This window comes from Bos indicus, chromosome 17 (genome assembly GCF_029378745.1).
Source record: "Bos indicus isolate NIAB-ARS_2022 breed Sahiwal x Tharparkar chromosome 17, NIAB-ARS_B.indTharparkar_mat_pri_1.0, whole genome shotgun sequence".
In the NCBI taxonomy this organism is placed as follows: domain Eukaryota; kingdom Metazoa; phylum Chordata; class Mammalia; order Artiodactyla; family Bovidae; genus Bos; species Bos indicus.
The window spans coordinates 63,665,086-63,688,606 of NC_091776.1; the positions used below are offsets into that span (position 1 = coordinate 63,665,086).

The 23,521-nt window shown below is 54.9% G+C and overlaps 1 protein-coding gene across 3 annotated transcripts; it reads right to left on the reverse strand.

Moving 5' to 3' along the window:
- Window positions 1-4,443: 4,443 nt before the first annotated feature.
- On the reverse strand, window positions 4,444-23,447 carry MVK (mevalonate kinase). Of its 3 annotated transcripts, XM_019977925.2 has the most exons (11): window positions 23,297-23,447; window positions 22,062-22,153; window positions 20,640-20,787; window positions 19,141-19,285; window positions 17,973-18,128; window positions 14,867-14,970; window positions 14,224-14,269; window positions 10,213-10,303; window positions 9,733-9,849; window positions 6,175-6,328; window positions 4,444-5,174 (listed from the first exon to the last, which is right to left on the reverse strand). In XM_019977925.2, exons 1-11 carry the CDS (start codon window positions 23,445-23,447, stop codon window positions 5,023-5,025), a joined length of 1,356 nt encoding a protein of 451 aa, XP_019833484.2. In that variant the 3' UTR covers window positions 4,444-5,022. The 3 variants fall into 3 exon arrangements, with proteins under 3 accessions (XP_019833484.2, XP_070625811.1, XP_070625810.1); XM_070769710.1 differs by lacking the exon at window positions 17,973-18,128; XM_070769709.1 differs by lacking the exon at window positions 9,733-9,849.
- Window positions 23,448-23,521: the final 74 nt, after the last annotated feature.

Consider the following 23,521-nt stretch of genomic DNA (forward strand, 5'->3'; position numbering starts at 1 on the left):
CAGCACCGAGGGCCAAGGGGGCTGGCGGGGTGGGCTGAGCCGGCATTTCTGGGGCAAGTGTGACAACAGCAGAGCAGGGGCTGGAGGGGGACTTGGGGGGGTCACCTCCCGGAGAAACAGTCCGCCACAGCAGCTAAGAGCAGGGCCCGGGGGTCACGCAGACCTGAGTTCAACTTCCACTCTGCCACTTGCTTGCCTCGGAGCCTCAGGCAACTCACTTCCCTCTGCTGGGCCTCAGTTTACTCATCAATGGATGGGAACCTCCCTGTCTCACCTCCCCGAGGGGATTCACAGGGAGAAGTCACCTCAAGTGCTAGGCTCCGTGCTAGGCATGGAGCAGGTGCTTGGGACAGCTGCTTTTGGCCTCTTGGGAGCTGACAGAGCCACGGGGAGGGGTGTAACTCGCAATGACCAGTGCAGAAGATGGGACGTTCCGCAGGATGGCCGGCCAGGTAAGGCACGTAATGAAGAGAAAAGGGGTGTGTGTGTGTGTGTGTGTGTGTGTGTGTGTGCAGGACAGCAGTGCTAGCTTAAGAGAGAATTCAGGGCTGTAACAGTCAGATGCATGGTCCTGGACAGGATTCTGGACATTTAGGAGACAATTAGGAGGAAATGTGCCTATGCTCTGGGCATTGGAGATGAAAATGTATTGTAAGCATGTTGCTATGCCCCTCTGGGCCTCACCTTCCTCACCTAAGCTGATGATTGAGCTTGGCACAGAGTAGGTGCTAAGAGACAGCCCAGGAGTGGTCCAAAATGAGCTGGAAAGGCAGGCAGCACTGCAGAAGGGGCTGTGTGCTAGCTTTCTTTTTTTAAAAAAGAAAAAGCTTTGGCCAGAGAACAAGGATGAAAAGAGGGACCTTGAGAGGCAAAGGGGCGGGGCCGAGACCACTCAGACGGGCAGCGTGGCGGCCAGTGGTCCGCAGGAGCCAGTCTCAGAGAGAAGACATCCTCACTGACAGGAAGAACCAGGGTGCAACCGCAGCAGCTGCTCTGTCAGCAGGGATCACAGTGTCTGCTGCCCGTCTCCCACGGCGAGACCTCTGGCAGAGTGGAGAAATTTCCTGTGAACTTCAGGCTGTGAGGGTGGGTGTGAAATCGGCTGCAGAGGCTGGGAGCTGCTCCAGATGCTGACTTGAGAAATTGCTGTCCTCGGGCTGGTGGACAGGGCACGGGGCTGTGCCACCGCATCTTTGAGGAGGAAGCCAGGAGGCTGGAAAGCCAGTTGGCATTCTCTAGGGTTTCCCGAACAGCAATCCTGGGTCTCCACCTAGGGGGTTTGAATCAACAGGACTGGGCGCTTCTTATTAGCTCTGTGCACCATTCTGAAACTTCTGGACCCTGAGAGACACCCTTGTTTCTCAGTTCAGGACAGTTATAATAAGGTGCGTTGGACTTCCTGGGGGTCCGGTGGTTAAGACTCCTAGCTTCTACTGTGGGAGGTGCAGGTTTGATCCCTGGTTGGGGAAGTTCTGTGTGCCACGTGGTGCAGCCAACAATTATACTAATCATAATAGTGAGTGTTTTCTGAGTGCTTACAATGTGCTAGGCACCGTGCCAAGGGTGTACGTGCGTTTTCTCATTCAATCTTCATGGAACTCTATAAGGTGGGCGTTACTATGATTTCCATCTTCCCGATGGGGAGCCCGCAGCCCCGAGAGTAGAGGTCAAGTGGCGAGTGGCTGACAGAGCGAAATGGGGACCCAGGTAGAGGTGAGCTCTTGGCAGCCTTAGGCAACATCTAGTTCAGTGACGTCAGTCCTGGCTGCACATTAAAATCACCTGGGAACTTGTGAAGACCACTCACGATTGAGCCCTTCTAGATGTGTTAAATCAGAAGAGCTGGGGGTGGGGGGAGGCATTTGGGGGTGGTTTCTAGGCGTGGCTGGGAGTGAGAATGCCATACCAGGCAAAACGAGAAGGGCAAGGCTACAAATGCAAATCGCCTGCAAATGTGACATCAAAGACAGGTGGCCAGGAGTGGGGGCCCCCAGGCCCATATGGTGGCCAGTGATGGTGGTGGCTGGGGTGAGGCTGCAGGCCAAGGCGTGCCAGGTGGCGGCTTCAGTGGGGCAAGGGTAACGGGTTGGCTCATGCTCCAGGAGAGACACCTGGTCCCCAGGGAGGAAGAGGGAGGGTCTCAAGGAGCAGATAGGTTCTGGGGCCTCGGCCTCTGGACACCCTCCTCACAGGCCCACGTCCCGCAGTGCGGGGATGCTGTCAACCAGCATCAGCCCTGAGAACGCATCGTGTAGCCCTGACTGCTCACTCAAATCGTGTGGGGAGCTTGTGGAAAACACCCAGGCCCAGGTCCACTCTGACCAAGTACATCAGCGTTCACAGGAAATCAGGAGCCCGAGCGTGGAAAACAGCAAGAATCACAACAAACCTGTGTTCAGGCAGAAGCACAGAGGGGCAGAGGGCTGGTGTTGGAGTCAGACCGTCTGACGTGGAATCCTGCTTTGGATGCTGCTTAGCTGTGTGGCCTTGGACGAGTTTCTCGACCTCTCTGAGCTTCAGTTTCCCGATCTGTAAAATGGGACTAGCAATTAATTATTCTCCAAGATTGGGAGTAGATAAAAAGAGATGACTGAGGAACAGTACTTAGGACAGTGCCCCACACGTAGTAAAACCCGGTACTGATATCATTTTATGTATTGTTTTGAAGGCCGGAGACAGGTCAGTGATGCCGGGGTCATTTTCACACGTTAAGCTGAGGCAGACGTTCTTCCCAGTGCCAATTCCTGGCAGTGACCCCAGGCAGAACCTAGAGAGACAGAACCCTGATATGTGTGGGAGGGTAGAGAGACTGCTCTAAGACCGCTCTTACCCACCCTCCCCTGAAAGTCAAAGTGATGTCCCTCAGTCGTGTCCGACTCTTTGCGATCCCATGGACTGTAGTCTACCAGGCTTCTCTGTCCATGGGATTTTCCAGGCAAGTGTATTGGAGTGGGTTGCCATTTCCTTCTCCAGGGGATCTTCCTGACCCTCCCCTGAAGACACTGGGAAAGAAGCCAGCTGCCCCCTAGTGGCCAAGGGCAGAAGCGCAGAGCCATTTAAACCAAATCTGCACTTTGCCCCAGCACCCCCACCTTCTTGTCGACTAGGGCCTCCCAGAGCTGCGGGTGGCAATGTGCTGGCTACTAGAGGTTTTGGGTGGATTCTGACATTTCATAAAGAGCCTTGACTTGCAATATAAAGTTCCAATAGGGCTCGGTGGGTGCCAGACACTGGCTACCAGCACTCAAGTCTCTTTTCCCCACCCAGTCAATTTTAGACAGGAAGGAATATTCCACAACCCAAAGCCAGCAGGTTTTGTTTCCATTTCTTTTTTTTTCTTTCTTAATTTAACCATTAGTTTATTTATTTTTTTCAATATAAATTTTTTTAATTGGAGGCTACTTTACAATATTGTAGTGGTTTTGCCCTACATTGACATGAATCCGCCACGGGTGTACATGTGTTCCCCATCCTGAACCCCCCTCCCACCTCCCTCCCCATGTTTCCATTTCTTACAAAAGTCTGCGAATTAGTGTGTGCTCATGATTTGAGAAGTTAGGAAGTTTATTTTTTTATTTTTTACTTTTTCAGTTCAGTTCAGTCGCTTAGTCATGTCCGACTTTTTGTGACCCCATGGACTGCAGCGTGCCAGGCTTCCCTGTCCATCACCAACTCCTGGAGCCTATTCAAACTCATGTCCATCACATCGGTGAAGCCATCCAACCATCTCACCCTCTGTCGTCCCCTTCTCCTCCCACCTTCAATCTTTCCCAGCATCAGGGTCTTTTCCCACGAGTCAGTTCTTTGCATCAGGTGGTCAAAGTATTGGAGTTTCAGCTTCAGCATCAGTCCTTCCAATGAATATTCAGGACTGATCTCCTTTAGGATGAACTGGTTGGATCTCCTTGCAGTCCAAAGGACTCTCAAGAGTCTTCTCCAACACCACAGTTCAAAAGCATCAATTCTTTGGTGCTCAGTTTTCTTTATACTCCAACTCTCACATCCATACATGACTACTGGAAAAACCACAGCTTTGACTAGATGGACCTTTGTTGGTAAAGTAATGTCTCTGCTTTTTAATTGGAGTATAATTGCTTTACCATGTTGTTAGTTTCTGCCATACAACAACATGAATCAGCTGTAAGTATATATGAGTTAGGAAGTTCCTCCGGAGCTAGGAAGTTTAAAATCCCCCTTTCTGGAAAAGCGGGCTGAAGCTGTGCTGACGGGCTGAGTTTGATGTTCGGACATCCATCCTGTCCACTAGGGCCATCTGGAGAAACCCTGCCCTATCCCATGGACACAGACAACCAAATGACCCAAAGTCCTTTCCACTAAGAAAGTGGCTGAAGAAGGGACAGGAGAGAGGGGGCAGGTATGGGCAATGGAGACTACCAGACCCTCCCATCTTTCTAGACATGGAAAGAAGTGAGTGAAGCACTGTTTACTCAAGATCTTTTTATTTCCCCTTTGCCATCTTTTCTGCAACCCCTTCAGACACAGACCAGAAGGTATTGCACATCGACCCTGCCTTCGGCCAACCCTCAGGCCAGATGGAAGGCAGAAGGCAAAGACCATCACTGGAACACCCCAGGAAGGCTTCCTGGGGGAGGTGGGACAGACAGGCAGGAGTACAGAAGTGGAGGGAAGGAGAAGGCCCACTGCTCTGGGAACCAGACCCCTGCATGTGGCATCCAAGCAGCTCGGCCAGGGAGTCTATGGGTCCGTGGAAGCTTCCGGGAGGGCGGGAAAGAGGCCCTCTTGTCTCAGACAACCACACACACTCCACTGATGGCCTGGCTCAAGAGAATGTTGTAGAACACAGACCATGGCTTCCGGGCAGCCTGGCTCACAGTGCAGAATGTGGGGCACGGCCAGCAGGAGGGGTGTCACAGAGGGGCTGGGGGCCTCCCGTCAGCGTCAGGTGCTGGGCGCCCACTGGCCAGCACAGAAGCCAACTCCAGCGCCTGGAATAATCTGGGAGAGGGCTTCGTGGTGGGGCTACAGCTGCATGGGCTCCTCTCAGAGGCTGTCCAGGCCTTGCTGGACAGAGGCATCCAGGGAGGCGGCCGTGTGGACAGAGACACCGGGGGCACCAACGCTGGTTTCCCAGCAGTCAAAGCCATAGCCGCTCAGCGCCCTCTTCGTGGCCTCTACCTCCGGCCGCTCCACATCTGCAGGGAGAAAGGGCACCAGGTCACTCCAACCATCGGCTCTCTTGAGGAACATTCTCCCTTGGAGAGCGTTCAGCCCTGCTTGTGGCACAGGCAGGGGACCAGTCTTCCTGTTGGAACGCCAAGCCTGGCATCCTCCATGGGAAGGTTATGGACCCCCGAGTCATGTGGAACCTGGCCATGGGTCCTCAAATGATGTCCCCTCTCTGAGCCTCATCTCCTCACCTGGGGGTAGGGCTGACAATGAGACCTGTCCCTCAAGGCTTATGGAGAGGCTGACACAGGCTATTATAGCTGGAGGGCCTGGCCCAGTGCACCGCACACTCTCCAGGAATGTTCTCCCGCCATCGTCACTGCCCCAAACTAGGCCCCCAGTGGTGGTTGGCCAAAGTTGGGATGCAGCAACTCCTTGAGGCCTGGGAGTCCTACCGAGGGTAAGGGGACCGCTGTGGGCTTACAGCAAAGGAAGGGGGAGAGCAGGACGAGAAAAGGAAGGAGGAGATGGAGAGGAAGCCGACCGAAAGCAGCGGTGATTCAACGCCCCAGCACAGGGCATGCTGCTGTAAGCCCGCTCCTCGGCCCTGCTCTTTCCCCAAAGACCAAAGAGGGGAGAGACACATTTCTCTTGTAGCAAGGTCAGTCCCGGTCCTGGCCACATCAGGAGGTGACAGCAGGGATGCAAGGCTGGTAGTGGTGGCGGTGATGGTAGATGGTGACAATGCCTTGGTTATTTCTCAAGCTTGTGCTTAGCTTGGCAGGTAAGGAGATGGGAGGAACAAGCCCTGTGCCAGGCTCTCTGCATACGTTTCGCCTCCTTGAATCTAGGCAACAGTTTTACATAAACTAGATGTTATGTAGGCCCAGAGCAGTTAATTCCCTTGACTGAGGCCACACAGCAGAGGTGAGACTGTTCACAGTCTTCTTCCTCCTCCCCCAGGAACTGCCTGTGTGGACGCTTTGTGTGAGCCCAGGCTGGCAACCCTGCCCGCCCCCTGGGTACCTGGCCTGAGGAGCGTGATGCCACAGCCCCCGCCGCCCGCGCCAGTGAGCTTGCTGTGCAGTCCGTGGGCTGTGGTCACCTGGCACAGCTGGTCCAGCGAGGCATGGCCCACACCGAGGGCATTCAGATGGTGCTGGTTCATGTCGATGAGCTCCTGGGGAGAAAGTTCTCTGTTCCAGCTTGGCCTGCCTGAGGCTGAGGTCCTGGGCTCGCCCCATCCATCTGACAACCGCTGGTTTGGGACCTCAAAAGGCTTTGACTGCCCAGCACACTGTCCTTCTCCACTGATAAAAGAGACCCTCTCCTTCCTGCAGGACTCCCAGTGGGGCTGGGATGGAGCTGGCGGTGAGCACACGTCAGGTCTGGCCACAGAAGGCTCTGGCCATGGGAACTGGACAGACAATGAGAGCCCTCCCAGGGTTTACTCTGCCTCTTTCCACTGGAGCTGCTAAAACTGGCCAACCTCAGAGAAATGCCATTGGAGTTATGTTCCCTGCATATGTTCTCAGAGATTACACTGAAGACAGAGAGACATTTCAAACTAGGTTGTCTTGGCCCCTGGATCCAGCTATGCCTGAAGCTGTCTCCTCTGGTCGTCTCATTTAGAAGCCAATAAATTCCTTTGCTGCGAAAGCCTGGTTGAGATGGATTTGGGGCATTTGTGGAAGAAGTCTCAAGTAATATGCTATCCTACTGCTTCCTGGAACCGACTTTCAGAAGAAGAATGGGTGTGTGTAGTTCTAACTAGGTCACGAGTTGGGGGAATTGCTAAGTTTGTTCAGATTTCTCTGATTATGGATAATAAAATTCCTGCTCTCCTGCAGATCAAACAAGAGGCAGGTTGATGGAATAAAAAAGCTTACAGTCTCCACTGCCCAGGCATTCCCTATTTATATTTCACTTACTCCAGTGGTGTCAGCAAATCCCATCAAAATGCCAGGCAACTTGCTAGATGCTGGGGCTCTAAGAATGAGCTCCAGTCCCTGCTGTCGGGCAGTTATGAACATGGGATCTGAAAGCAGGCGAGCCTGGGTTTGAATTCTGGCTAGGACACTTCTTGATTGCGTGTCTTGGAATGAGGTCTTTCAGCCGAGCTTCAGTTTGTGTGCTGAGTGCTGAGTCGTATCTGACTCCTTGCGACCCCGTGGATTGCAGCCCTCCAGGCTCCTCTCTCCATGGGATTCCCCAGGCAAGAATACTGGAGCGGACTGCCATTTCCTCCTCTAGGGGATCTTCCTGGGATCGAACCTGAGTTTCTTTGAGTCTCCTGCATTGGCATGTGGATTCTTTATCACTGTGCTACCTGGAAAGCCCCCAGGCTCCCCCTTGAAAAACAGGGATTCTAAGAGTGTCTGCCTTGTTGCCAGGAGGATGGAATTAGGCGTCTTTCCCATGAAGCCTGGCAAAAGGTAAGTGCTCAGCAAACGTCAGCTGCTATTAGTACTTTTATGCTGCATTTCCAGTATCCCCATTTTTCAAAGGGGAAAACTGAGGCTCAGAGGGGAGAGGGATGTGCTTAAGGCTGCTGAGCTTGTTAGGGCTGAGCCAGCACCAGAAGCTGGCTCTGCCTGATGTGAAGCGCATCTCTCGCCTCTGAGAGCACCCCTGGCCCTCTCCTTGCTCTGTGCAGCTGTACAACGCGCAGCTCTACCCCAGGGTCCTGGGAGAACCTGTGTGCCGGGAGGATGCCCGTCACAGGGCTGTGTGCCGAGGCCCACCTGGTTCTCCTGCCCGGGGCCGCCGGGCAGGGTTGTGTCTGCCTCTCCCCGGCAGCCTGCCTCCCACACCCCAGCACTTGTGACAAACAAGCAGACATGCGTGATGGCCCTGTGGCAGCCCTGGGTGTCTTTCACCGGTCCTGGGGGCTGGAGGGGAGGGGAAACTTCTGGGGCCTCTCGGTGCCTGAGCACCAGGTGTCATGTTGCGAAGGCAGGTTCCAGACACTTGTCACATTCTGATCCAAAATCTGTCAAGGATCGGATGACAGGCTGTGACACAGGAGAACAGCTCACTGGTGTGAGTGCAGAGCTGTCCGGGAGGCGAGCTGCACATTTCAGCGGCTGCCGCAGCCAAAAATATACACACTGTATAATCGACGTGCTGTTCTGAGGCATTCTCCAGGGGCTCAACGGGGTGTATTTTAGGCAGCACTCCATCATTATTAATTTCCTCCGCGGGAGGACTGTGTTCCCTTCCTTTCTACGTGAAACAAATCGAGAACCAGCGGGAAAAGGCTGGAGGGATGGAAGGAGATGGCTGGGGGATCGAGGGCAAAAGCCTGGAAATGAATTAGATGGAGTCCGTGCACCGAGCCTGGAATACACACTTCTTAAAAATTTTTGGGGGGGATTCCCTGGTGGTCCCATGGTTAGGACTTGGTGCTTTCAGTGCCCTGGACGAGGTTCAATCCCTGGTCAGGGAACTAAGATCCTGCAAGCTGTGCAGTGAGACCAAAAAAAAAAAAAAAAAGAAAAGTTGACTAAAGGAATAAACAAGTCAGTGACTCCCAGCTCAGCCACTCACTTGATGAAACACCTCAGAGAAAGTCACTTTCTTTAGGTCTTGGTGTTTATATCTGTAACAGGGTGGCAACGTACCCACTTCACAGGTAGGTTGCTGGAGGATTAAGTGAGGGATCATCTGTGAAGAGGCTTGCAGGGTACCAGCGCCCACTCACGACAGGGGCTGCAGACTCAAGCGCCTACAGCAGGACGGGAGGCCCTAGGCCCAGGGCACGGCGGCTGTGGGCGGTGATCAGGCAGTGGCGGGGAATGTGGAGAAACGGAGACCCCAGGGCCTCACTTGAGGTGCTCCCTGGGCACCTCCGGCTGACCCACTGCTGCACAGCCATGTTGGCTGGGCCTGCCGGATCCTCTGGTTCTTCCATGGAAGCCAGGTGGCTTTCTAATGCTAGTGCACACTCACTGGGCCAGATGGGCCGGTGCTGGGAATGAGCCCATGCCCTCTGGCTAAGCTGGTGGCTCATCAGGCACTGTGCTCCGTGTCGCCCATGGGATCTCACTTCATTCTTAAGACACTCCAGTGAGGCCAGGATTCAGACGTGGGCCTGATGAAATCCCAAGCGTGAGGTCTCAACTGCTAAGCTAGAATTAGGCAAAGGGTGGGGGCTGGAGGATTGATGAAAGATTTCAGCCCATGTCTGATCCACGGCACACGAGTGAGAGATAGCTCCTGTGTGAACTTGATGTATTTAGTACTAACTGATGGATTAGCAAACAGAGCAGGAAAGAAGTGGCCAGGGGAGAAATCGCTCCTGGAATTATGGAGGACTGTGTCTTTACACGCACGACCCAAACCTGGCCCACTGCACTTATCACACACTAGACACCACGCTCAGGGCTGTCTGTGTTCCCTTGATTGCTCCCAATCACTTGGGAAGAGGCTTCAAGAGAAGACCCACTTGTTCATGGGTGCGCACACAGGCTCCAGGCCCAGCCTCTGTGCTTTAGCTCCCGGGGATTCCGAGCGCAGATGGGGAGGCCCTGCCCAGGACAGCGCTGTGGGTGGGGGACCCCGAGCCTGCAGGTAGGCTCTTACCTCCAGCGTGAGGTAGTGCTCTGGAGTGGGGGCCGCCGCCATCTCCCCCAGCACCCGCTCGCACTCCAGGGAGATGGCGTCTATGGAGGTCAGGAGAGGGGCCACGATCTCAGGGAACTGCAGGGAAAGGAAGTGAGGGCCCGTGAGGCCTAGGGGTCAGCAGACACCTGGTGGAGGGGAAAGGTGTCCCCATGGCCCACACCCATCCTCTGAGTGAACCCCTCTCCTTTGGGCCTGGTCCCTGCCTTGCCCGGCCACTACGGACCCAAGCAGAGAGGAGGTTCTCACTGCAAAGGCAGCGTGTTTAAGGATTCCTGTTCTGCCTCCTTGCTGGGCTGTGGATGCACAGAGCCTCCCCAAGTCCCTGCTCCCCCCGCCTCCTCCCCCCACTAACCCAGGAGGCAGAGGGAGGGCTCTGACACCCAAACGGGAGTGCTGTGGCCCCGCCGGGAACACTCCTGGGAGTGGAACCAGCAGCACCTTCAGTAGCCGGCTCCTGACATTGGCCACCAGGACCTTGGTGCTGCGAGGCACTTTGGTGTTGATCAGCAGGATCTTCAGAACCGGTGGCCTGCGGGGCAAAGAGGGGCCAAGGTGAGCCCAGGACGGTGCAGCTGGGCCAGGGCTGGGGGCCCACCTGGACTCCACCCCACGCTGACTCAGGGCAGGAAGCAGAGGCCTGGGGAAGTGAGCTGGAGACAGGTCTGGGAAGCAAGGTTCTTGATGCCCAGTTGCGGGTGCCCACAGCCGCATCCCTGCTGTGGCCCCTGGGCAGACAATTGTTTTCCTTTGGCTTGTGACTCACTCCTCCATCCAGTTGTTTCAACCTCGAGTGAATGTGCAGACAAAGGGCCCGGCACGCGGAGTTAGTTCAAAGGCGCCACCACCACGGGTACAAGAAGGGGCTGAGGCTCTGTCCCATGGGCCGCCCCAGGGGGCTGGAGGGGAGGGTGCTAGAGAATCAACAAGCCCCGGGACCAGGGCTGAGTCGCGGATGGGGAGAGTCAGGTCCCAGTGTTCTGAGCCCGTTCGTGCCCTGCCTCATTGGTGCCCAGACCTGGCAGGACCCCAGATGTGGTCAGAGGGAGTCAGTCATGCCCAGGTAGGAGAGCGGATGCCCCAGGGCAGCCACGCCCAGCTGGCCCGCCAGCACCCCCACGTGGTCCTCACCTGCCCTCTGGGCTCTATGAAAGTGAAAGTGAAGTCACTCAGTTGTGTCCTGACTCTTTGCGACCCCACAGACGGTAGCCTACCAGGTTCCGCCATCCATGGGATTTTCCAGGCAAGAATACTGGAGTGGGCTGCCATTTCCTTCTCCAGTGGACCTTCCCAACCCAAGGATCAAACCTGGGTCTCCTGCATTGCAGACGGATGCTTTACCATCTGAGCCACCATCCCTCCTAAAACCACAGCCCCAGTGGTCCTTATGGTTGGCTGTCTTTGGGGACTTAAGCCACTGTTTCTTGTCATCTCGTCTGCCTTTCAGAGCACTGCCCCGAGGCTGGGGACAGGGGTGGAGGACCTGAATGAGCTTTGGCCGGAGACATCTGCAGACAGACAGGCCCCGATACCTTTATTTGCTTTTCTTTTCACTGATCGAGACTGTAAAATCCAGCAGGGCTGGGAAAGGCTGCCAGAAACCTACTTGATCTCACCGCCCATAAGCCCATGAAATTAATATCGATTCTCAGCCTTGGAGGCTGGCTTTTTTTTTTTTTCCACTTTACTAAAGATGAACATTCTATTTGGCTTTTCTCTTCCCTTTAAAGAGAAGCCGTTCCTCAAAAGGGCAGCGCTCTGGGAGGCTGCGTCTTGATCCACTTGGCAAACAATGCATTTTTTTTTCTTAATTGTGAAGCACCATGCGTGGTTTGGGGGTAAAGGGCTTCTCCTTAAGCCACGGGCGGGATTAATGTGGAGTCTGGCCTCCCGGCTTCTCAGAGAACCTGCCATCTGCTCACCGCAGCGCCCTGAAGCCAGCGACGAAGGTTGATCACTGGCTCTGTGTCCCCATCTATCGGGGTGGGAGGAGTCTGGGTATCATGTCTTCATCTCTCTCAAATAAAGTCCTTTGTAAACGGGCCTGCTGCCAGCCCTGCCAGCCCCACAAAACTCAGGACTCCTGTGACATCCAGTGACCACCTCCCAGGGCCACATCCTCTAAGTGCTGTGTGATCTCGGCCGGGTGACATCACCAAGCTCATCTCATCTCCCCCCTCCCTGGAGCTCACTCCACTCAGCCACCCTGGCTCCTGGCTGCTGTTCAACACTTCAGCCCCCACTCCTGCCTCAGGGCCCTTGCACATGCATCTCTGCTGCCAGGGACCTGCCCCCCAGCCTTGGCACTCTGCTCAAATGCCATCCAGGCAGAGGGCTCCAGTTCCCTCCTTCACATCCCAGCCCTCATTCTCCTTTCGTGTACTAAGGCCGTGGGGATGGCCTGCCGTGCCCTTACAGAGACGAATGTCCAGGGATCGTCTCCTCCCACAAAGTAGGGGCTCTGTGAAGGTGGGACTTTGGGTTCCCTGCTGAGACCCCAGCACCCGGTGGTTGTTCAGAGATACTTATGGACTGGATGGATGAACTCCGTCAGCAAAGAATAAAAAGCACTTGGCAGATACCGTTTCTGCCATGGATTCCCATGTCTAGGAGTCCCATTCTATAAATGAGAAGACAGAGGCCCCAGGGGAAATGACTCACCTAAGGGCCCACAGCAGGCAAATGGCAGAGCCAGGCTCCAAGTGGACCCTGGGACCCCAGAGCACCCGCTGCCCCCTGCCCCCTGCAACTGCACACACTTTTGGGCCTCTCCCCTACCTCCCGTGCCTGGGAGACCCTCCATTGCTCACTCTTAATCACCTGCCCAGCCACATCTGCACTGGCCTTCTGTGCCCAGGGCCCAGCTCAGGGCTTAGGATACAACAGGCTCACAGGAAAGAGACCTGCCCCTGCCCCGTGAAGGACTCCCCAGATCTGCAGCCCGATGGTGACCTCCCTGCTGTCAGCTCCAACAACTTAGAGCCCTAAGAACACCTTTGTTTCAGATCGACATCATGACTGTCTCCTCTGAGAGACCGTGGGCTGCAGGTGGACCGGGCCCAGACACTCAGCCTCCCACCCTTGCTCCTGATCTCACTATATGCGGGTTCAGGCCACCCGGCAGAGCCACCGACCCCTGGGGGCCAGACTTCCCATTTCCTCCCCGCCATCGCTTCCATAAGCAGCCAGAAGAAGCTACTCCACCCTCCTGAATGGCCCTGCTCCCTCCTCTCTGTGGTGCAGGGGTTGTCACTCGGGGGGCTTGCCCTCCAGGGGCCGTGTGACAACATCTGGAGCTATCTTTGATTGTTGCACTGGAGATGGGGAGGGGCTACAGGCCTCTCGTGGGCAGAGCCCAGGGAAGCTACTAAACATCCCACGCTGCCCAGGACCGGTCCACCCACAAGGAATTTTCCAGCCCCAAATGTCCACAGTGCTGAGGCTAAAGGAATGCTGACCTGGAGCCCTCAGAAAGGCAGATCTGGCTTCTGGAAGCCGACAGAGCAGGCGTGAGAAGAAGCTACAGGTGTAGAGAGAAGGGGTCCACACCACGGCCTGCCAGGCCCCTGAGCCCCGAATGCAGCACCCTGACTGGAGGCAGCAGAGGTCTGGGACCTGCTGTCTGGCCGCCAAGAAGGCCACCCTGGCTGCAGAAGGAGAGAGCAGGCCCCGGGACCCTCAGAGTGCGGAAAGGCCCCTGCAAGGCAGCAGAGGGCCCTGGGACAACCATCATTCCCCCGCCTCCATTCGATGGGGGAGGGCTCAGGGGACAGCCAGGAGGCACCTGCGCCCCTGGCCGCAGGCCCACGCCTTACCCCTGACGGTCCCACACTGCAAGCCAACAGAACAGAGGATACTGGAATTGAATACACACATCTGTAATTCCAGTGCGTCTGGAAGGAGGAAGGAAGGAAACCTACAACAGGCTGAAAGTTGCCAAACGTCCCTCCGCTCGGCCTGCCATGAGCCTCCTGTGGGCTCCAGTCCTGCTCAGACGTGGTGCCATCACTGTGGCAACCGCCACGGAGTCTTTTGGTGGCTCACGTGTGCACGTCTGTCTCTAACCACCCAGAACTATGTCTGAAATCCATGTTTATACCAAGGGTCCGAGGGGAGGGTCAGCTGGAACACAAGAAGGGATCACTCCTTGTTTACTAAATAGATTGGCAGATGAGCTGGTAACTGAAGGCGGGTCTGGGGGACAGCCGCATTCTGGAAGGGGGGTGGCCCAGCCTCACCTGACCACCCGCTCTGATCTCTCGCCAACTTCAGAGCTAAAGTGGAGAGGAAAGAGCAGGCTTCCTCATGCCCATGGCCTGTGGGGCCACATGCGGGAGGGGAATGCCCAGGGGCACCTGCCCCGGGTTCCTTTACAAAGAAATGGGGCTCCCCCTTTTCACAAAGAAATGCATCCCCCACCAGATGCAGAAGCTGCAGCTCCCCCAGAATTACCTCTTTAAAGATGAAATCTTCCCTTGCTGGTATCGGAGTGCTCCTCCTAAAGAGAAGAATGGGTGGGTTAGTCACAGGAAAAGCTCTGTATCTGGGCCTCCTGGGAAAGGGGTGGGATTGGGGTGGGGCAGAGTGTCACCATAACAGACTCAGCCCCGTAACGAGGCATCTCAGCTTCAAGGACCAAAGGCCCAGGAGGGCGTGGAGGTGCTCCGTGCCCAGGGCCGGGGGTCCCTTCCTTCCGTCCAGGCTTCCCTGGACAGGCCGCAGGGTGATGCGGTGGAGGTGGGGCCAGAGGGCATCCAGCTGCAGTGAGCAGGCGTCCTCCCCAGAGGGGAGCCTGACTCGTGTGGTCTGCAGCCCCCATGGCAGTGGTTCCGCAGCTGCACCCTCTGGATCCAAGGGGGTGGGGGTCTCACTGAAACCACAGCTTCCCAGGCCCTGGCCCACCCCCAGAGATTTGGATCGGGAAGGTGGGAAACCCTGAGGTTCCCCCTGTCCCCCTCCTATCAGGAAAATTCTATCTTCCTCAGAACGCATGGACTCTATGTTCATCCCAAAACCACAGTCTGGGCAGCTACGCCTGTCACAAGAATTCCTAAACGAATAAAAGCTGAGCACGTGGGCCCTAGGCAGCACCTACCCCAGGTGCTGACGGCGTTGTCCACTCCGGACGGGTTCCCGTGAATCACCCTCTCCCCCTGGAAGGCCCACTTGTTAATTAACTCCAAGTTCTCCTCGGTCCACCTGAAGGAGACACAGAGATTCGTCTTTACCGTCCACGGTGGTGAATGGGGAGCTGGGGGTCACTGAGGGCAGCAGAGGGCCGGGGTCACAGGCGGGGCTCGCTGGAGACCAAAAGGCGAAGTGGTTTGGGCCCCCAAACTCACAAAGAAGACAGATAGACAGCTCTGAGCCTCCCTGGCTACAGAGCAGGTCCTGCAGAGCGCTCCTGCCCAGTGCAGCAGGAGACCCGAGGCTTGGAGTTCACGGGGCTCTGCTTTGTCTCTCATGAGCTGAAGGACTCTGGGCCCCTTGCCTGCCCTCTCTGAGCCCCACTCTCCCACTCTGGAGGAACGTAACTCCTGCCTCCGCACAGGCTCAGCAGGCATGTGGGCCCGTTGGAATCCAGCCCTCTCTGGATTCCTCCCCAGAAGGGGTGTGGACTCACTATGACAGTGAGTGAGTATCACTTGAAAGCCTGTGAGGACCACACGAGGACACGTGCTCAGCCCCACCGCCCCGCCCTCTCTCTCAGCTCGTTTCCCTTCTGTCTAGTCCCTGCCCCGAGACCCAACAGAAGCTGCTGGGGGTTGAGCCGTGGACTAAGCAGGGAGCTGGTCTGAACCCATTCTGCTGCCGACTCACTGGGCATCCCTGAGCAGCCGCATCACCTCTGACCCTCAGTGTCCTCCTTCAGCAAACAGGGATAAAGGTGTCAAATCACAGAGGACGTTGTGGGATGGAAAAGCACACCAGTGCTCTGCAAAACGCCCAGGGAACGGTGTGTATTCCACCTGGGGTCTCTGTCCTGAAGTCACCCCAAGCCCGGTCCACCCACTCCTTTGCTGTGGCGCCTTGGGCAAGTCAGTCACTCTCTCTGAGCCCCTTTCCTCAAGGGTCAGAGGAGGATCTTATGGACCTGAAACTCACCCAGTGGTTGTGAAGCTATGATTAATAGTCAACACTGTTCAGAGCTACTAATTACCCAGGGCCAAGCACTGTGCTGCAGGCTTCCCCTAATCCCCACAATAACCTCTCAGGGAGGGTACCACAGTCACCACTCCCTTTCTTACACAAGAGGACACTGAGGCTCTGACGGGTGAAACAGTATCCCCAAGACCACGGTGCCACTCACGGTGACGTCAGAACCACATACGCTCACTGGAGCCTGAGCCCATAACTGCTGACCTTTGGGGTGCCAACGAGACTCACTCACTCACTTGTTCAGTATACACTGAGCATCTACTATGCGCCTGTGACTAAGAGCACAGACATGGTCCCTGACTGCTTGCAGCCTTGGAGTCTAATGCAGAATGGATGTCAGGAAGTCACCAATATTTAACTATAGCCTCCAAGAAGTACAATGCCGACTGGACAAAGTGTACCCCATTCTGAAAGGGGTGGGCGGTCTGAGGGACAAGGTGGGGTGGTCAGGGAGGCAGGAGGTGGGGGCAAAGAAGTCCAGCCTGAGGCTGTGCAGCCTGTGCCGTGACTGGGACTGGACAAGAGCTGGCCCTTTCCAGGGCCACAGATGAGCCAGAGTGGGGTGCGGAAGGGGCACCTGAATGCGGCCCAGGGTCCAGTCCGCTCAGCAAAATTGACTCTTTCTTCTGATTGGGAGACGCTGGGGGCATGGTGGGTGGGGGCCAGGTCTGCTCTCCCTACAGGTTCTCAGCAGTGATGGGTCTTCACAGGAGGTGGGGGAACCAGGTGGAAAGAAGCAGGACAGGAAAGACCACACGCATACCTGGACACCCACAGGCGTGCACATGCGCGCACATACCCACACCACCTTTATCTTTTGAAAGGTGGAGCCGGTCCGCCGGTTCGTGGGCAGATGTCTGTTTGGGGGGCCCAGGCCACCTGGCCTTCACTGCTCTGCGCTACAATCAGTGATCAGCATGTGGTACTGAGCGGAGGTCCTGTCGCCTCTGTCCTGCATCACCCTCTTACCCTGAAGTCAGCACATCAAGGCTGGAAGCTCCCCCACCCCAGAGTTCATCAGGTGTAGCCACTCCTTTTCAGATGAAGAAACAGAGCCCCAGAGAGAAGCGAGTTAACAGGCGAATGTGACTGCGATTCCTGAAAAACGGCCCCCCTGCAGCTGCAATCGCTCATTACCTGTCAGATGCTTCCCAAGGCTGTCTCCGCCGGCCCCCATCCCCCGACATGTGAGCCCTTCAGAGCAGCCTTGGAGAATTCAGACTGGGAATCCTATCAACAGCCCCCGGACCCACTGTGGCCACAGGGACCAAACTGAGCTTTGGGCCTTGGCAAGCAGCATACCCTCCCTGACACAGCACAGCTGGGCCCACACGGCTGGACTGGAAGCCCCCCAGCAAGAGGGCTCCCTGAAGCCATGAGGACAGGCCTCAGCAAGAAGCTGCCAGGCTGGATGCTGCGGCCTCATTCCCGACTCCCAGGACAAACTGCATTATCCATGCTTGGGCCAGTTTCTCAAGTTTCCCCAAGTAACAGAAACGGCCCGCCCACAGCCCTGTCAGGATAAGCCTCAGTGACTCACAGTGAGAACCGCAGAGGAGATGCTACGACCTTGTGGGCGTGAAGATCAACAGGAAGGGAGACGTCCTGACCAGACAGACGCTCCTGTGTTTCCTTCTCAGCACGCTGTTTGTCATAACCATTTGGTACGACCTGGCAATGTCCCCCTGGGTATGAGTGAGGCTCCCAGTGGGGGGAGTGGGCTGGTCAGGGTCCCACAGTGAGCTGATGACAAGCATGATGGCTCATCTGATCCACTGCCCTACATGTGGGCTCAGGTTCCTTCTAAAAAACCACAGCATCTGAACTTAAAGGAGGCAAGGTCGGGATGAGGTGGCGGGGGGCAGTGGTAAAGAGCTCAAGTTCTAGATTCAGACCACCAGGTCCAGATCCCACTCCACCACCACAAGCTGTGTGGCCACCCTGTGCCTCAGCATGCCCAGCTGTAAGGGGCCCATGGGACAGATCTCAGCTTGGGGTGTGGTGCCCAGGAGGGACAAGGAGCAGGGGGAGGGCCTGATTACCTGCCGGCAGCCTCCCCATCCTTCAGCGGGTTTGGGATCTCCTCGCACGCGGTCAGGAGGGCAGCTGCCAAACACACGGAGTAGGCGGCACTGGAGCCCAGCCCGGCCCCAGTGGGCAGCTCCGACCATACAGTGATGTCCAGGCTGGGCAGGGCTCTGAAACACACCAGGCAGCAGAGCTCTGACTTTCCACAGGACCCCTTGGAGGTAGGTGAGGTCACCACCCCCATTTTACAGATGAGGAAACTGAGGCTCGGGAAGGCTAAGAACCTCATACAAGCTAGAAAGTGACACGGGGTTTGAACCCACAGTGTCTGACCCTTAGCCACATGCAGCCTGTGCCCTGTATCACCCCGTGACACCACCTCAACCAGGAATGTCCCCCTCTAGGAGCTGGCTTCCCCAAGGGCAGACAACCCAGATCTTATCAAAACACAGGCTTCACTCTGCTAATCACAGAGCTCCCTTGGAGCCCGTGGGACATGGCACAAGCATGCTTCCCTGGCCATGGCACAGAGAAGCCACCCAGCAGATCCGAGAATGGACTCTGGCTTTGGTTCGGCTGAACTGAAAGGCCAAAGGAGGCAGCATGAGTTAAAAAGGCAGGTGTTGAACTGAAGAGAACGGAATTGATTTCCCAGCTCTCAACACTTACTAACTAGCTATGTGGCCCAGAGAGTCTCTAACTCTCTGGGTCCCAGTTTCTCCCTGTGCAAAATGGAGAGGGTGTCCTCATGAGGTTGCTGTGAATATGAAAGCAGACCATATATGTATACACACACACATACAGGGTCTAGTATGGTGGACTTCCCTTGTAACTCAGCCAGTAAAGAATCTGCCTACAATGCAGGAGATCTGGGTTCGACTCCTGGGTCAGGAAGATCCCCTGGAGAAGAAAATGGCAACCCACTCCAGTATTCTTGCCTGGAGCATCCCATGCACAGAGGAGCCTGGAGGGCTACAGTCCTGGGGTCGCAAGAGTCGGACAAAACTAAGCGACTAAACCACCAACTAAACAACCACCAGTATGGTGCCTGGAACGCAGCAAGGACAGCTGATGGGTATTCAGAGCCTGGAAGGGAGCCCACGTGCTGTCTAGCAGGCAAAACTTTGGCTCAATCTTGGGGGCAGGCTGCACCTGCGCTCCCTGCCCCAGCGGCGCACATACCTCTGACTCTGGCAGATAGACAGGTACAAGTAGAGGAAGGCCAGCACGGCCAGGTGCTCAGGATCCACACAGTCCTTGGGGAAGCCCACCACCTCCTTCAGCTTCTCCACGTGCTTCGCGGTGAGCGCTGCGCTGTCACCGTGCCCTGTCACACAGGCAAACAAGTGTACGCGGGTGGATGAGAAGGCCTCAGTGGTTTTACAGACACCAGAATACAAAAAAACTGAGACGTTCCAGGTGTCAGAATCTGGAGAGACATGGGCTCAGGGCCCGAGCTCCACAGCCAAGGCTGTCGGTGAACTGCAGGCTTGGGAGGCAGGCAGGCCTGGGTTTGGGTGGGTCCTGACTGTGCCAAAGACTGGTTTTCTGACCTTGAGTAGGGGACTTAATCTGTCTGCACCTAAGATTCCCTGAGGGGTAAACAGGTAACAGGGGTATCTCCTCCCAGGATTGTTGCAGAGTAATAAAAAAAGGTACAGAAAACCCTTAGCACTGCTCCTGGCATGCAGTAAGGGCTTAATTGCTAGTAGTTTTCAAACACACACACATATCACTCAGAGGCCTGGGTTTGACCTCCGTGGTACAATATCAAAACTAAAGGCCACGAGGCTTTCCTGGTCGTCTAATGGCTAAGATTCCAGGGTCCCAGGGCAGGCGGCCCAGATTTGATCCTTGGTCAGGGAACTAGATCCCACAGGCTGCAAGTAAGAGTTCACGTGTCACAACTAAATGACCCTGCACGCGGCAAACTGGATATCCTGTGCACTGCAACTGAGAACCCAGCGCAGCCAAATAAGTATGTAGATACATTTTCAAAAGATTGCCCAGTAATTTAAAAATTGCTACAAAATATTAAAAACACACACACACAAACTAAAGGCCATATTGCTGCTGCTGCTGCTGCTGCTAAGTTGCTTCAGTCGTGTCCGACTCTATGCGACCCCATAGACGGCAGCCCACCAGGCTCCACCGTCCCTGGGATTCTCCAGGCAAGAACACTGGAATGGGTTGCCATTTCCTTCTCCAATGCATGAAAGTGAAAAGTGAAAGTGAAGTCACTCAGTCGTGTCCGACTCTCAGCGACCTCATGGACTGCAGCCTACCAGGCTCCTCCGTCCATGGGATTTTCCAGGCAAGAGTACTGGAGTGGGGTGCCATTGCCTTCTCCGAAAGGCCATATTACTTCCCCAATATTGCCCTCTCCCAAAACATAATTAGTGAGAATAGGACAAGTACATCAAGCGAATATGAAAGGTGGAGATTTGCTTGGGTGGAAGGGAAAGGCCGGTGAGTGTAGAAGGCTTTTAAATTTTAAATAAATTAATATATTAGTAAATAAGTAAAGCTATTCTTAGGGGGGACAGGAGAGAAGACACCTCCAGGGTGATGTGTCTTGGGTCCCTCGGGGACAGCGTGGGATGACAGCCCAGCTGTCTTCCTTCCCCTTCTCCTCAGGGCCCAGCCTCTTCCCACAGCTGGTTCCTGCTCCCTGTACTTACCCAGAAAGCTGGTGTCCAGCAGCTGAAGGCTGGCCACATCCCAGGCCCTCCTGACGCCAATGTTTGGTAAGTTGAGGCCCACTCTCCCATTGCTGTGGGGCTGAAGCCGGAGAAATGTTCTCAAGTTCAAGGCCACTGCTAGTGCTACCTATAGAACAAAGCGCACGATACCAGCAGTTAGCCTGGGGGTCGCTGGCAACGTGCATGGCTTCTGATTTAGATACTAGCACGTGGGCCACTCTGAACTATGCCCTTGGCAGACACTTCTCATCAACCTTGGCACCTTCTTCACAGGCACAACCGCTGCCAATCAGTTAGGAGTTAATACCTACGTGTCTTTTCCCTTCCCATGTAAAACTTCAGAATTTCTCAACACCAAAGGACGGCTTCCCTAATCACTGTGTTTTCAAAGATTAATATAAGAACATGAAAAATGACAGCAGGGAGGAACAGAGTAAGCATGGCTTCAGGTTCAAGCAGACAGGGTCACTCCTAACTCTACCGAGGTGTGCGGGACCTTGAACAAGTTGCCAATGCTCTCCTAAGCCTCAGCTTCCACAACCGTAAAATAGGACAATAGAAGTGTAACCTCTGAGGACAGTTGTAAGAGTTAAACGAGATATGCGTGTCTCAGACTCCTCTGCAGGATCCTATTCATTTTCCCCAAGAGTTTAGTCCTTAAACTTCATCTCTTCTCCACTGAAGCTTACTTCCTAAGTAACTTCATTCCGCCCACATGGCTTTCCGTGTCATTTTCTTGCTATCTTACTGGGTGGGCCAGAGAAGTCCTTAAGAGAGCCTAACACCTGCCTTTTCTTTGCCCAGCTGGGAAGAAACTGACCTCCTCTCTGATCTCCCAGGCTACACCTCAAGACTTTCTTTCAGCTTCTTTTAAGATTAGCATCAGAGGACTTCCCTGCTGCCAGTGGCTAAGACTCCATGCTCCCAATGCAGGGGGTCTGGGTTTGGTTCCTGGTCAGGAAACTAGATCCCACGTGCCGCAACTGCAACCCAGCACAGTCAAATAAACAAATAAAATATTTTAAAAAATATATTAGCATCAGGGGACTTCCCTGGTGGTCCAGTGGTTAAGAATCTGTCTGCCAGTGCAGGAGACACAAGTTTGATCCCTGGTCCAGGAAGATCTCACATGCTGTGGAGCAACAAAGCCTGTGCTCCAGGCCCCTGAGAGCTGCAGCTACTGAGCCCACGAACCACGACGACTGTAGCCATCTTGTCTACAGCCTGTGCTCCACAACGAGAGAAGCCACTGCAACGAGAAGCCTGCACTTGCTACAGCTAGAGAAAGCCCTCATGCAGCAACGAAGACCCAGAGCAGCCAGAAGTAAACTTAAGAAAAAGAAAAGATTGGCGTCCAGGAGCAGCAGCTCCCAGCCCTCAGAGGCTCAGGGGGCCCTGTACCTTGCCATGGACCACGGCATGCTCTCCATGCAGAATGACTTTCCCTGGAGCGGACACCAGCAGGACTTCTGACAACATGGCTCCTGGGAGTCCTGAAAAGGAAAGACAAAGAGAGGATGGAAGGTCCCCAGACCTCAGAGAACGCCTAATTCAAGCACCCCATTATAACAAAAAAGGCAGCTACCATTCAGCACTTGCTGTGTGCCCCAAAAGCAGTGCGGGGCAGCAGTCAGCCTGACACACCAAAAAATCTGGGTTTGAACCCACTGCTCCCCAGTGATGTCATCTTAGCTAGCCACATAGCCATCAAATAGCCACGAACCTTAAAAGTTACACGGGACAGTAACTATTCACCTTAATGGGTTTTGAGAAAGTTAAACTAAATAACACAAGCAAAACACTTAGTAGTGTCTGGCATACCACAGTCAGTTACTGATAGCTCTGTATTACTGACTCTCTTTTTGGTTCCAGCTTTTATTATTACTACTATTAAAGGTAGAAATTTAAATGAAATCATGGACTGGAAAGAAATTTTTTCCTGGGCATTTCCAGGCTGTTTCTAACGTTTCACAACTAGAAACAAGCTGCAGAAAAACAACTGTTACACCTCCCCACCCCACCCCGCCTTTTTTTGCACACTTAAGTCAGGATCTCTGCAAGACAGTCCTAGAAAGTGACTTGCTGGGTGTGCGTGTGCACATTTTAGATTTTTATGAATAATGCAAAGCTACTCTGATGGCTCAGACGGTAAGGAATCCGCCTGAATGCAAGAGACCTGGGTTCGATCCCTGGGTCAGGAAGATCCCCCAGAGAAGGGACTGGCTACCCACTCCAGTATTCTTCCCTGGAGAATCCCATGGATAGAGGAGCCTGGCAGGCTACAGTCCATGGGGTCGCAAAGGGTCGGACACGACTGAGCGACTTACAAAACAGAAAGGAAAAAAACTATCTATTTAAGGCTTTACTTCAATAGCGTGAGACCTGAACCGAACTATGAGCTAAGTGCTATTATGACCCCAGTTCCTCAGGGAGGGAAACTCATACTCCGAGCGAGGAGACCTACTGCTTGTCCGAAATTCAAAATCCTGTCAGTTTCCAGGTCGCCGGCTCCTGAGGAAGCCGGATTCTCAGAGCTGAGGAAACTGAGCCTGAGAGGCCGGGAGCCCAGTCCAGGGTCGTTCTGGGTCTCGGCCTCGAACTTCGCTCCACCCCGCCTCGCAACCCCAACCTCTCACCTGTCGCCTCAGGTGCTCTGTTTCCGAAGCCGAGCCGCTCCAAGACTCCATACCCGAGCTCGCGGGTACGGAGGAGAGGCGGCTTCTTCCTTCCGCCAAGCCAATCAGAGCGCGCGAGCCGGGAGTTCCCTTCACCAATTGGCTTGAGCATTGGCCAATAGCTGCCGTTCACCAAGGCCTCACGGATTTCCCCGCCCAACTCCTTCCCTGGACCAATAGGAAGCA